Raw genomic sequence first — 15,388 nt, forward strand, 5'->3', positions numbered from 1 at the left:
CATGGTAGGATGATTCTGTAACCACATCGTAGGTTGATTCAGTAATCGTAGGTTGATTCTGTAATCGTAGGATGATTCTGTAATTGTAGGATGATTCTGTAATAACATCGTAGGATGATTCTGTAATCACATGGTAGGATGATTCTGTAATCAAATGGTAGGATTATTCTGTAATCACAATGTAGGATGATTCTGTAATCACATCGTAGGATGATTCTGTAATCACATGGTAGGATGATTCTGTAATCACATGGTAGGATTATTCTGTAATCACAATGTAGGATGATTCTGTAATCACATCGTAGGATGATTCTGTAATCACATGGTGGGATGATTCTGTAATCACATGGTAGGATGATTCTGTAATCACATCGTAGGATGATTCTGTAATCACATGGTAGGATTATTCTGTAATCACAATGTAGGATGATTCTGTAATCACTTCGTAGGATGATTCTATAATCACATGGTAGGATGATTCTGTAATGACATAGTAGGATGATTCTGTAATCGTAGGATGATTCTGTAATCACATCGTAGGATGATTCTGTAATCACATAGTAGGATGATTCTGTAATCGTAGGATGATTCTGTAATCACATTGTATGATGATTCTGTGATTGTAGGATGGTTCTGTAATCACTTCGTAGGATGATTCTGTAATGACATCGTAGGATGATTCTGTAATCACATCGTAGGATGAATCTGTAATCACATGGTAGGATGATTCTGTAATCACATCGTTGGATGATTCTGTAATTGTAGGATGATTCTGTAATGACATGGTAGGTTGATTCTGTAATCACATCCTAGGCTGATTCTGTAATCGTAGGATGATGATGTAATCACATCGTAGGATGATTCTGTAATCACATTGTAGGATGATTCTGTCATGACATCGTAGGATGATTCTGTAATCACATCATAGGATGATTCTGTCATGACATTGTAGGATGATTCTGTAATCACATGGTAGGATGATTCTGTAATTCTAGGATGATTCTGTAATCACATGGTAGGATGAATCTGTAACCACATTGTAGGTTGATTCTGTAATCATAAGTTGATTCTGTAATGACATGGTAGGATGATTCTGTAACCACATCGTAGGTTGATTCAGTAATCGTAGGATGATTCTGTAATCGTAGGATGATTCTGTAATGGCATCATAGGATGATTCTGTAATTCTAGGATGATTCTGTAATCACATCGTAGGATGACTCTGTAATGACAATGTAGGATGATTCTGTAATCACATCATAGGATGATTCTGTAATCACATGGTAGGATGATTCTGTAATCACATAGTAGGATGATTCTGTAATCACAATGTAGGATGATTCTGTAATCACATGTAGGATGATTCTGTAATCACATCATAGGATGTGAATGGTGATGTGCATGGTATCACAACTGTATCATTGCAGACTCATGACTAATGATCAAAACTTCAAAAATACATCAAATTAGCTTGGGTCAACCAATTTAGCAAATCTCAATATAAGATATATAAATCTGAAATGTATTTTGATCCAGTGTCAATTTTTTTTTTTTTTTGGTCAGATGGGAAAAGCATTGTAGCTAATTGAGGTAGATATAGGTGTATATACTGGTCAGGTGTAACCTGGTACGACTTTTAAATGTCCAATGGTTTAGGCGAATGGTAATATATACATAATACACAATGATTTATTTACATTTCCCAGCTCAATGTCAATATAATGGGGTGTTCAACATACCTGTAGAAAAGCCACCGTTAGACACACAGGCTGCCGAGAGTGGACAACTGTGCCAGGCTCGCAGACAAACCAACAGGGGAATTTATTTATAATGGGAGAAGCTTTACAGGAACTGTAGTTATAACCTGGATTATGACTGGATTTGTTTTTTAATGTTCAACATGGCTGCAGGATGAATATAGGACAATGTGAATTTGTACCATGTATGTATATGTTACTCAACACTCAGTGTCGCTCTCAGTTTTTATATTGTGAATGGCTTGTGTAACATAATCTGATTCTACAAATTTTTCAAGCTGCATAGGCTTATAGTATCTTGGTCTTACATTCATTGTATATCTAATTCTTCAGGAATATTTGACAAACTTCCGCAAGGTCAAGTCATTCCTTTCCTTTAACATAATCATCTATCAGATTACAAAATGAAATGCTACAGACTACAGTGTAGATATATAAACAATTATTTTTCCAGTTGAGAATTTTTTCACATCACTATCACAACTTAAAAAAATCTCATTTCTGACAATGGTAGCACTCAAACAACTGAGTAATTAATAAGTTTTAATAACTCAGTTTGGTGTCAAACATTCTGTCATACTTCTGTTGAAAAAGAAATGAGATGTTCACCATAACCTTCCTGAATCAATATTGTGTACAAATTATGCAATTGACAATTATACCTTTTTTTTTTATTTCACCTTGTTTTCATTAGATAACATCTTTCTTATTTATATTGATCAAGGGACAGACATCCTGATACAGGGTAACTACACTGTGTACAGGGACAGACATCCTGATACAGGGTAACTACACTGTGTACAGGGACAGACATCCTGATACAGGGTAACTACACTGTGTACAGGGACAGACATCCTGATACAGGGTAACTACACTGTGTACAGGGACAGACATCCTAATACTGGGTAACTACACTGTGTACAGGGACAGACATCCTGATACAGGGTAACTACACTGTGTACAGGGACAGACATCCTGATACAGGGTAACTACACTGTGTACAGGGACAGACATCCTGATACAGGGTAACTACACTGTGTACATGGACAGACATCCTGATACAGGGTAACTACACTGTGTACAGGGACAGACATCCTGATACAGGGTAACTACACTGTGTACAGGGACAGACATCCTGATACAGGGTAACTACACTGTGTACAGGGACAGACATCCTAATACTGGGTAACTACACTGTGTACAGGGACAGACATCCTAATACTGGGTAACTACACTGTGTACAGGGACAGACATCCTGATACAGGGTAACCACACTGTGTACAGGGACAGACATCCTGATACAGGGTAACCACACTGTGTACAGGGACAGACATCCTGATACAGGGCAACTACACTGTGTACAGGGACAGACATCCTGATACAGGGTAACTACACTGTGTACAGGGACAGACATCCTGATACAGGGTAACTACACTGTGTACAGGGACAGACATCCTGATACAGGGTAACTACACTGTGTACAGGGACAGACATCCTGATACAGGGTAACTACACTGTGTACCGGGACAGACATCCTGATACAGGGTAACTACACTGTGTACAGGGACAGACATCCTAATACTGGGTAACTACACTGTGTACAGGGACAGACATCCTAATACTGGGTAACTACACTGTGTACAGGGACAGACATCCTAATACTGGGTAACTACACTGTGTACAGGGACAGACATCCTGATACAGGGTAACTACACTGTGTACAGGGACAGACATCCTGATACAGGGTAACTACACTGTGTACAGGGACAGACATCCTGATACTGGGTAACTACACTGTGTACAGGGACAGACATCCTGATACAGGGTAACCACACTGTGTACAGGGACAGACATCCTGATACAGGGTAACTACACTGTGTACAGGGACAGACATCCTGATACTGGGTAACTACACTGTGTACAGGGACAGACATCCTGATACAGGGTAACTACACTGTGTACAGGGACAGACATCCTGATACTGGGTAACTACACTGTGTACAGGGACAGACATCCTGATACAGGGTAACTACACTGTGTACAGAGACAGACATCCTGATACAGGGCAACTACACTGTGTACAGGGACAGACATCCTGATACAGGGTAACTACACTGTGTACAGGGACAGACATCCTGATACAGGGTAACTACACTGTGTACAGGGACAGACATCCTGATACAGGGTAACCACACTGTGTACAGGGACAGACATCCTGATACAGGGTAACCACACTGTGTACAGGGACAGACTTCCTGATACAGGGTAACTACACTGTGTACAGGGACAGACATCCTGATACAGGGCAACTACACTGTGTACAGGGACAGACATCCTGATACTGGGTAACTACACTGTGTACAGGGACAGACATCCTGATACAGGGTAACTACACTGTGTACAGGGACAGACATCCTGATACAGGGCAACTACACTGTGTACAGGGACAGACATCCTGATACAGGGTAACTACACTGTGTACAGGGACAGACATCCTGATACAGGGTAACTACACTGTGTACAGGGACAGACATCCTGATACAGGGTAACTACACTGTGTACAGGGACAGACATCCTGATACAGGGTAACTACACTGTGTACAGGGACAGACATCCTGATACAGGGTAACCAGACTGTGTACAGGGACAGACATCCTGATACAGGGTAAATACACTGTGTACAGGGACAGACATCCTGATACAGGGTAACTACACTGTGTACAGGGACAGACATCCTGATACAGGGTAACTACACTGTGTACAGGGACAGACATCCTGATACAGGGTAACTACACTGTGTACATGGACAGACATCCTGATACAGGGTAACTACACTGTGTACAGGGACAGATATCCTGATACAGGGTAACTACACTGTGTACAGGGACAGACATCCTGATACAGGGTAACCACACTGTGTACAGGGACAGACATCCTGATACAGGGTAACCACACTGTGTACAGGGACAGACATCCTAATACTGGGTAACTACACTGTGTACAGGGACAGACATCCTAATACTGGGTAACTACACTGTGTACAGGGACAGACATCCTGATACAGGGTAACTACACTGTGTACAGGGACAGACATCCTGATACAGGGTAACCACACTGTGTACAGGGACAGACATCCTGATACAGGGCAACCACCCTGTGTACAGGGACAGACATCCTGATACTGGGTAACCACACTGTGTACAGGGACAGACATCCTGATACAGGGTAACTACACTGTGTACAGGGACAGACATCCTGATACAGGGTAACTACACTGTGTACAGGGACAGACATCCTAATACTGGGTAACTACGCTGTGTACAGGGACAGACATCCTAATACTGGGTAACTACACTGTGTACAGGGACAGACATCCTAATACTGGGTAACTACACTGTGTACAGGGACAGACATCCTAATACTGGGCAACTACACTGTGTACAGGGACAGACATCCTGATACAGGGCAACTACACTGTGTACAGGGACAGACATCCTAATACTGGGTAACTACACTGTGTACAGGGACAGACATCCTGATACAGGGTAACTACACTGTGTACAGGGACAGACATCCTGATACAGGGTAACCAGACTGTGTACAGGGACAGACATCCTGATACAGGGTAACCACACTGTGTACAGGGACAGACATCCTGATACAGGGTAACCAGACTGTGTACAGGGACAGACATCCTGATACAGGGCAACTACACTGTGTACAGGGACAGACATCCTGATACAGGGTAACTACACTGTGTACATGGACAGACATCCTGATACAGGGTAACTACACTGTGTATAGGGACAGACATCCTGATACAGGGTAACCACACTGTGTACATGGACAGACATCCTGATACAGGGTAACTACACTGTGTACATGGACAGACATCCTGATACAGGGTAACTACACTGTGTACAGGGACAGACATTCTGATACAGGGTAACCACACTGTGTACAGGGACAGACATCCTGATACAGGGTAACCACACTGTGTACAGGGACAGACATCCTGATACAGGGCAACCACCCTGTGTACAGGGACAGACATCCTAATACTGGGTAACTACACTGTGTACAGGGACAGACATCCTGATACAGGGTAACTACACTGTGTACAGGGACAGACATCCTGATACAGGGCAACCACCCTGTGTACAGGGACAGACATCCTGATACAGGGTAACCACACTGTGTACAGGGACAGACTTCCTGATACAGGGTAACTACACTGTGTACAGGGACAGACATCCTGATACAGGGCAACTACACTGTGTACAGGGACAGACATCCTGATACAGGGCAACTACACTGTGTACAGGGACAGACATCCTGATACAGGGCAACTACACTGTGTACAGGGACAGACATCCTGATACAGGGTAACTACACTGTGTACAGGGACAGACATCCTGATACAGGGTAACTACACTGTGTACAGGGACAGACATCCTGATACAGGGTAACTACACTGGGTACAGGGACAGACATCCTGATACAGGGCAACTACACTGTGTACAGGGACAGACATCCTGACACTGGGTAACTACACTGTGTACAGGGACAGACATCCTGATACTGGGTAACTACACTGTGTACAGGGACAGACATCCTGATACAGGGTAACTACACTGTGTACAGGGACAGACATCCTGATACAGGGTAACTACACTGTGTACAGGGACAGACATCCTGATACAGGGTAACTACACTGTGTACATGGACAGACATCCTGATACAGGGTAACTACACTGTGTACAGGGACAGACATCCTGATACTGGGTAACTACACTGTGTACAGGGACAGACATCCTGATACAGGGCAACTACACTGTGTACAGGGACAGACATCCTGATACAGGGCAACTACACTGTGTACATGGACAGACATCCTGATACAGGGTAACCACACTGTGTACATGGACAGACATCCTGATACAGGGCAACTACACTGTGTACATGGACAGACATCCTGATACAGGGCAACTACACTGTGTACATGGACAGACATCCTGATACAGGGCAACTACACTGTGTACATGGACAGACATCCTGATACAGGGTAACCACACTGTGTACAGGGACAGACATCCTGATACAGGGACAATGTGGAAGAGATAAAGAATGTTGAATTTGAAAGAATTTGATGGTATCAGATGTAATGTATTGTATTTAGATGAATTTGGAATGATGTGAGTTTATGATGTGTATAGTTTGTGTAAATTTTGTGAAATTGAATACAAACTCAATTATATTTACAGGTCACGACTGCAAGGATTGTTTCAGCAGCTGGATAAGATTGGTGGAAAGTCCACCAAAAGTCCATTATGTGGAGAGGACCTACAACAGTTACGATACATTACATCCAAGATATTCCAAATCCTAAACACACAAGGTAGGTATAATGTATGTTTATTGTGGAAAGTACCTACAACAGTTATGATACATCACATCCTAGATATTCTTTATCCTAAATACACAGGGTATGTACAGTGAGAGAGAGGACCTAATATCCTAAATACACAGGGTATGTACAGTCAGAGAGAGGACCTAATATCCTAAATACACAGGGTATGTACAGTGAGAGAGAGGACCTAATATCCTAAATACACAGGGTGTGTACAGTGAGAGAGAGGACCTAATATCCTAAATACACAGGGTATGTACAGTGAGAGAGAGAGGACCTAATATCCTAAATACACAGGGTATGTACAGTGAGAGAGAGGACCTAATATCCTAAATACATAGGGTATGTACAGTGAGAGAGAGAGGACCTAATATCCTAAATACATAGGGTATGTACAGTGAGAGAGAGGACCTAATATCCTAAATACATAGGGTATGTACAGTGAGAGAGAGAGGACCTAATATCCTAAATACACAGGGTATGTACAGTGAGAGAGAGGACCTAATATCCTAAATACATAGGGTATGTACAGTGAGAGAGAGAGGACCTAATATCCTAAATACATAGGGTATGTACAGTGAGAGAGAGGACCTAATATCCTAAATACATAGGGTATGTACAGTGAGAGAGAGAGGACCTAATATCCTAAATACACAGGGTATGTACAGTGAGAGAGAGGACCTAATATCCTAAATACATAGGGTATGTACAGTGAGAGAGAGAGGACCTAATATCCTAAATACATAGGGTATGTACAGTGAGAGAGAGGACCTAATATCCTAAATACACAGGGTATGTACAGTGAGAAAGAGAAGACCTACAGTCATTACGTCCTAGGTATTATATATGCTGAGTGTACACTGAGTGTATACCCAGTTAATTTTATTAGCCACTTTGCTACACACTAGATCTCTAGCGATAAAATCCACATCAAGCTTCACTTGATAAATAATTCTTATTTCTCTCCAATTTAATCATTTTTTTTGATTTTTTGAAGAGAAAATTCACCGGGATAGTGTTTTAAAGAACAGTGGTTACATTGATGTTCTGCTGTCTACACTCAGGGTAAGTAAACAATTTACAAACTGAAAGAAGAATAAATTAAAGTCAAATACCAGAAAAGTGTCAATAAAGTTAGATGTCAGAAAATCATGTCTAGTGTCACTGAAGTTAGATGTCGTAAGATCATGTCTAGTGTCACTGAAGTTAGATGTCGTAAGATCATGTCTAGTGTCACTGAAGTTAGATGTCGTAAGATCATGTCTAGTGTCACTGAAGTTAGATGTCGTAAGATCATGTCTAGTGTCACTGAAGTTAGATGTCGTAAGATCATGTCTAGTGTCACTGAAGTTAGATGTCGTAAGATCATGTCTAGTGTCACTGAAGTTAGATGTCGTAAGATCATGTCTAGTGTCACTGAAGTTAGATGTCGTAAGATCATGTCTAGTGTCACTGAAGTTAGATGTCGTAAGATCATGTCTAGTGTCACTGAAGTTAGATGTCGTAAGATCATGTCTAGTGTCACTGTAGTTAGATGTCGTAAGATCATGTCTAGTGTCACTGAAGTTAGATGTCGTAAGATCATGTCTAGTGTCACTGAAGTTAGATGTCGTAAGATCATGTCTAGTGTCACTGAAGTTAGATGTCGTAAGATCATGTCTAGTGTCACTGAAGTTAGATGTCGTAAGATCATGTCTAGTGTCACTGAAGTTAGATGTCGTAAGATCATGTCTAGTGTCACTGAAGTTAGATGTCGTAAGATCATGTCTAGTGTCACTGAAGTTAGATGTCGTAAGATCATGTCTAGTGTCACTGAAGTTAGATGTCGTAAGATCATGTCTAGTGTCACTGAAGTTAGATGTCGTAAGATCATGTCTAGTGTCACTGAAGTTAGATGTCGTAAGATCATGTCTAGTGTCACTAAAGTTAGATGTCAGAAAATCATGTCTAGTATCACTAAAGTTAGATGTCAGTAAAAGTCAATAAGGTCATGTGCCTGTAAAGTCAAGTGTCTGTAAAGTGAGGTGTAAAGTCAGGTGTCTGTAAAGTCAGGTGTCTGTAAAGTGAGGTGTTTGTAAAGTCAGGTGTCTGTAAAGTGAAGTGTTTGTAAAGTCAGGTGTCAGTAAAGTGAGGTGTCTGTAAAGTGAGGTGTCTGTAAAGTGAGGTGTCTGTAAAGTCAGATGTCTGTAAAGTCAGGTGTCTGTAAAGTCAGGTGTCTGTAAAGTCAGGTGTCTGTAAAGTGAAGTGTTTGTAAAGTCAGGTGTCAGTAAAGAGAGGTGTCAGTAAAGTGAGGTGTTTGTAAAGTGAGGTGTTTGTAAAGTCAGGTGTCATTAAAGAGAGGTGTCAGTAAAGTGAGGTGTTTGTAAAGTCAGGTGTCTGAAAAGTGAGGTGTTTGTAAAGTGAGGTGTAAAGTGAGGTGTCTGTAAAGTCAGTTGTCTTTAAAGTGAAGTGTTTGTAAAGTCAGGTGTCAGTAAAGAGAGGTGTCAGTAAAGTGAGGTGTTTGTAAAGTCAGGTGTCTGAAAAGTGAGGTGTTTGTAAAGTGAGGTGTAAAGTCAGGTGTCTGTAAAGTGAAGTATTTGTATGTAAAGTCAGGTGTCTGAAAAGTGAGGTGTTTGTAAAGTCAGGTGTCAGTAAAGAGAGGTGTCAGTAAAGTGAGGTGTTTGTAAATTGAAGTGTCAATAAATCCAGCAATGATATGAGAAGAATACATTTATTTAATATGCTTTCAGAATTCCAGTGATCGTACTGTCGTCCTGAATGTGTTACATTGCCTTAGTGAGCTGATAGGGAAAACACGTAAGTAATGTTAACCATATTGTACTTTTTAAAGTATAACATTGCCTTGAGTCCTTACTTACATGTAACCTTGAGTTTAGTAGTTAATTACTTACATGTAACCTTGAGTTTAGTGGTTCCTTACTTACATGTAAACTTGAGTTTAGAGGTTCCTTACTCACATGTAACCTTGAGTTTAGTAGTTAATTACTTACATGTAACCTTGAGTTTAGTGGTTCCTTACTTACATGTAACCTTGAGTTTAGTAGTTAATTACTTACATGTAACCTTGAGTTTAGTGGTTCCTTACTTACATGTAACCTTGAGTTTAGTAGTTAATTACTTACATGTAACCTTGAGTTTAGTGGTTCCTCACTTACATGTAACCTTGAGTTTAGTGGGTCCTTACTTACATGTAACCTTGAGTTTAGTAGTTAATTACTCACATGTAACCTTGAGTTTAGTAGTTAATTACTTACATGTAACCTTGAGTTTAGTGGTTCCTCACTTACATGTAACCTTGAGTTTAGTGGTTCCTTACTTACATGTAACCTTGAGTTTAGTAGTTAATTACTCACATGTAACCTTGAGTTTAGTAGTTAATTACTTACATGTAACCTTGAGTTTAGTGGTTCCTCACTTACATGTAACCTTGAGTTTAGTAGTTAATTACTTACATGTAACCTTGAGTTTAGTAGTTAATTACTTACATGTAACCTTGAGTTTAGTGGTTCCTCACTTACATGTAACCTTGAGTTTAGTAGTTAATTACTTACATGTAAACTTGAGTTTAGAGGTTCCTTACTCACATGCAACCTTGAGTTTAGTGGTTAATTACTTACATGTAACCTTGAGTTTAGTGGTTCCTCACTTACATGTAACCTTGAGTTTAGTGGTTCCTTACTTACATGTAACCTTGAGTTTAGTAGTTAATTACTTACATGTAACCTTGAGTTTAGTGGTTCCTCACTTACATGTAACCTTGAGTTTAGAGGTTCCTTACTTACATGTAACCTTGAGTTTAGTGGTTCCTTACATGTAACCTTGAGTTTAGTAGTTAATTACTTACATGTAACCTTGAGTTTAGTGGTTCCTCACTTACATGTAACCTTGAGTTTAGTAGTTAATTACTTACATGTAACCTTGAGTTTAGTGGTTCCTTACTTACATGTAACCTTGAGTTTAGTAGTTAATTACTTACATGTAACGTTGAGTTTAGTGGTTCCTCACTTACATGTAACCTTGAGTTTAGTAGTTAATTACTTACATGTAAACTTGAGTTTAGAGGTTCCTTACTCACATGCAACCTTGAGTTTAGTGGTTCCTTACTTACATGTAACCTTGAGTTTAGTGGTTCCTCACTTACATGTAACCTTGAGTTTAGTAGTTAATTACTTACATGTAAACTTGAGTTTAGAGGTTCCTCACTTACATGTAACCTTGAGTTTAGTGGTTCCTTACTTACATGTAACCTTGAGTTTAGTAGTTAATTACTCACATGTAACCTTGAGTTTAGTAGTTAATTACTTACATGTAACCTTGAGTTTAGTGGTTCCTCACTCACATGCAACCTTGAGTTTAGTAGTTAATTACTTACATGTAACCTTGAGTTTAGTGGTTCCTTACTTACATGTAACCTTGAGTTTTGAGGTTCCTTACTTACATGTAACCTTGAGTTTAGTAGTTAATTACTTACATGTAACCTTGAGTTTAGTGGTTCCTTACCTACATGTAACCTTGAGTTTTGAGGTTCCTTACTTACATGTAACCTTGAGTTTAGAGGTTACACATATTTACGACTTGCTGAACTCAAGTTTATATGATTTTTGCTCTTCGCTAATTAAACTCTGTTTACATGAAATAAGTGTCTTATTTGATTCAGTTGCATGTAAGTAAGAAGCTACTAGACTCAATGTCACAGACAAGTACACTTAACACTTCACTTGTTCAAGGTTACAAACTTATAACTCAAACCTCCTGTTACATTAGGTAGAAAAATTCTTATACAATGGTTTTTCACTTTGAAATTGAAGGTTCTGTCTGTCACATAGAAACATTCCCTTGCACTAGATAGCTTGGAACTCCAACTTGATTTATTATAGTCAGAGTGTGGACAATAAAATAGCACTGGCTTCACCTAACAACAGTATAATACCTGTATTGTAGGTAAATACACACTCAGGCATATTACTAGGGAGGTACTATGGTATTGAAATGTCACTTAATGAATTGTTTTTTGTTGTTGTTTTTTTGCACTTTAGAGGTAGGCAAGAGGACCAGTGTTCTGGTGAATGCCAACACTACCAATGTGCTGCTTGGGGCCATCGTCAGGGAGACGGAGGAACAAGCTACATGTGATGATTTACTACTCTGTGCCCACCAAGTCCTGGCCAAGCTGGCCCAGAAAGGTCCACATCATTGGATGACTCTCATCACTTATTCTTTACATTTGATAAAGGCCTTTAATAATATTTTCATGGCAGAATTTTTCTGTGTTAGCGAACTGAAAGCCACAAATTAATCGTGTTTTCAGCAAAATTCATAAAAGCCAAACAGATTTAAATCATAAGATACAAAGATGGTGCCAGAGAACGTCGTATAATTACGTTGACATGACTTGAAAAAATAACCATTGTTTTAATTGGTTTTAATTAGATATTATTAATGACTAAATTTAATGTAGATTATGTACATTATAGTTTTTATCTCCTAGTTTTCATCAAGATTTCATATAATCTTTTAATGTTGTTATAGATCGAAAGATTGCCTTGAAAGCTAGACTTAATCGTGCCTTACCCATCACACTGAGTTTAATCAAAAATAACTCCTGTAACTTCAAGTACCTCCAGACCTACCTACAGGTGTTCAAATATTACACCAACAACAGTGAGTTCTTACTGATAATTCTCACGTAATGTTTTACTTTGTATGAGATGTAATACTTTTATGTAAAATATAATATTTTTTAATGAGTTGTAATACTTTGTAAAGATGTTATACTTTGTATGAAATGTAATACTTTTAGGTGAGATATGTAAGATGTAATACTTTAAAATGTAATATCTTGTGTGGGTGACAGGTAGGCCTGTGGCTTACCATGGGATCTGTTGTCAGTCTGACAATTTTTTCGGCACATCAGTGATCGTTAAAAGCATTATAGAGACTTATTTTGACCAATTATGGTCTGAAGCATTCTTGGAGAGAAAAGGAACAAACTTTCTTTAAGTGGTGGGTCTCTGCTGCCAAGAGCCTGAGAAGTGAGGCCCAAAGTGGGAAATTTTGCAAGTTCTTTTAAATTACCCTCCTTTCTTCATGAATGATTGGATTTTGCCTAAATTTGGTCTGAAGCATCCATGGGTGAATGGATCGCAACTGTGTATAAAAAGTTGGTCTTGATGCCCTGGAGCAGGAGATGTAGGCCAAATAGGGAAAACTCTTAAAATCATCCTTTTTCTGTAGAACCATCAGGATTCTGTTTCAATTTGGTCTGAAGTATGAATCAGTTTTGTATAAATGGTGGGTCTCTGATGCCAGGGACTGGAGGGGTAGGGCCTAATATAGAAAATAGGAAATACCCAACCGTTTTTGTCTGAAATATCACCTAGGAAGGACAATAATATGAAATGAAAATTTTGGTCATCAGATGAGCCTCTTATAGTGAGATGTAATACTTAAATGAAGAATTCTTAAATTATGGGAGATGTGCTTCCTTGTGGTAGATGAGACATTTGAACAGTTGCTTGCTTTACAAAACTATGATTACACTCTGTTAATTAATTCTAACCAAGGTGTGAATGCTTCCTACCTGGGTAAACACAATGCCATTCCTCCGATGTTCCGAGTCATACAGCAGTGTGGACGAAAACACATTACCATGCTTAAATTGGCCCTTGATATCCTCAACAACCTCACAAAGTCTCGTAAGTTTACTGTTCATTAGCAACCTCACAAAGTCTTGTAAGTTTACTTGTAAATTTACTGATCATCAACAACCTCACAAAGTCACATAAGTTTACTGTCCATCAACAACCTCACAAAGTCACATAAGTTTACTGTCCATCAACAACCTCACAAAGTCACATAAGTTTACTGTCCATCAACAACCTCACAAAGTCACATAAGTTTACTGTCCATCAACAACCTCACAAAGTCACATAAGTTTACTGTCCATCAACAACCTTACAAAGTCATGTTATTTTTCTGTTCCTGAACAATCTGAAGGCCGTGTATTTATTGATGTTATACAAATACAACATTTAGAAATGAACAATGTCAGATTTGTTTCCATCAAAGTTGAGGCAGGTAATCAAGAAGATTTGTTTTTTCACCAGGAAATAATGCCGCCCGTACAATCGGTGGAGAACATGTACCTCATCTACTTGCCTTGTATCATGAATGGCATCAGATGGACACAAAACATCGCCATGTGTCTGTCCGCAAGGGTATCCTCAATATCATCAAGAACATCACGAATCTCAGTAAGTACTCGAATACAGTACAATCAACATCACGAACCTCAGTAAGTACTCGAATACAGTACAATCAACATCACGAACCTCAGTAAGTACTCGAATACAGTACAATCAACATCACGAACCTCAGTAAGTACTCGAATACAGTATACACAACATCACAAACCTCAGTAAGTACTCGGAATACAGTACAATCAACATCACGAACGTCAGTAAGTACTCGGAATACAGTACAATCAGCATCACGAACGTCAGTAAGTACTCGAATACAGTACAATCAACATCACGAACAGTATACACAACATCACGAACCTCAGTACTCGAATACAGTATACACAACATCACAAACCTCAGTAAGTACTCGGAATACAGTACAATCAACATCACGAACGTCAGTAAGTACTCGGAATACAGTACAATCAACATCACGAACCTCAGTAAGTACTCGAATACAGTATACACAACATACACAACATTACATCACGAACCTCAGTAAGTACTCGAATACAGTACAATCAACATCACGAACCTCAGTAAGTACTCGAATACAGTACAATCAACATCACGAACCTCAGTAAGTACTCGAATACAGTATACACAACATCACAAACCTCAGTAAGTACTCGAATACAGTACAATCAACATCACGAACCTCAGTAAGTACTCGAATACAGGAATACAGTACAGTATACACAACATCACAACCTCAGTAAGTACTCGAATACAGTACAACAACAACGAATCACGAACAACATCAGAACCTAAGTACTCGAATACAGTACAATACACAACATCACGAACCTCAGAATACAGTATACACAACATACTCAGTAAGTAATACAGTACAATCAACATCACGAACCTCACTAAGTACTCGAATACAGTATACACAACATTACAACCTCAATAAGTACTCAAATACAGTATACACAACATCACAAACCTCAGTAAGTACTCAAATACAGTACAATCAA

General features: G+C 39.3%; 1 protein-coding gene across 1 annotated transcript in view; it reads left to right on the forward strand.

Annotated features, from left to right (window-relative positions):
* Positions 1 to 15,388, forward strand: part of LOC132556094 (cytosolic carboxypeptidase 1-like) — a 67,488-nt gene that overhangs the window by 20,097 nt on the left and 32,003 nt on the right. Inside the window, exons 3-9 of the mRNA XM_060220482.1 lie at positions 7,022 to 7,155; positions 8,165 to 8,232; positions 9,897 to 9,963; positions 12,204 to 12,350; positions 12,697 to 12,828; positions 13,731 to 13,862; positions 14,274 to 14,420. Coding sequence (XP_060076465.1) covers positions 7,022 to 7,155; positions 8,165 to 8,232; positions 9,897 to 9,963; positions 12,204 to 12,350; positions 12,697 to 12,828; positions 13,731 to 13,862; positions 14,274 to 14,420 — 827 coding nt within the window. The remainder of the gene's footprint in view (positions 1 to 7,021; positions 7,156 to 8,164; positions 8,233 to 9,896; positions 9,964 to 12,203; positions 12,351 to 12,696; positions 12,829 to 13,730; positions 13,863 to 14,273; positions 14,421 to 15,388) is intronic.

Source organism: Ylistrum balloti, unplaced genomic scaffold, assembly GCF_031769215.1.
Source record: "Ylistrum balloti isolate Yb309-2 unplaced genomic scaffold, AGI_CSIRO_Ybal_v1 Utg370544, whole genome shotgun sequence".
Taxonomy (NCBI): domain Eukaryota; kingdom Metazoa; phylum Mollusca; class Bivalvia; order Pectinida; family Pectinidae; genus Ylistrum; species Ylistrum balloti.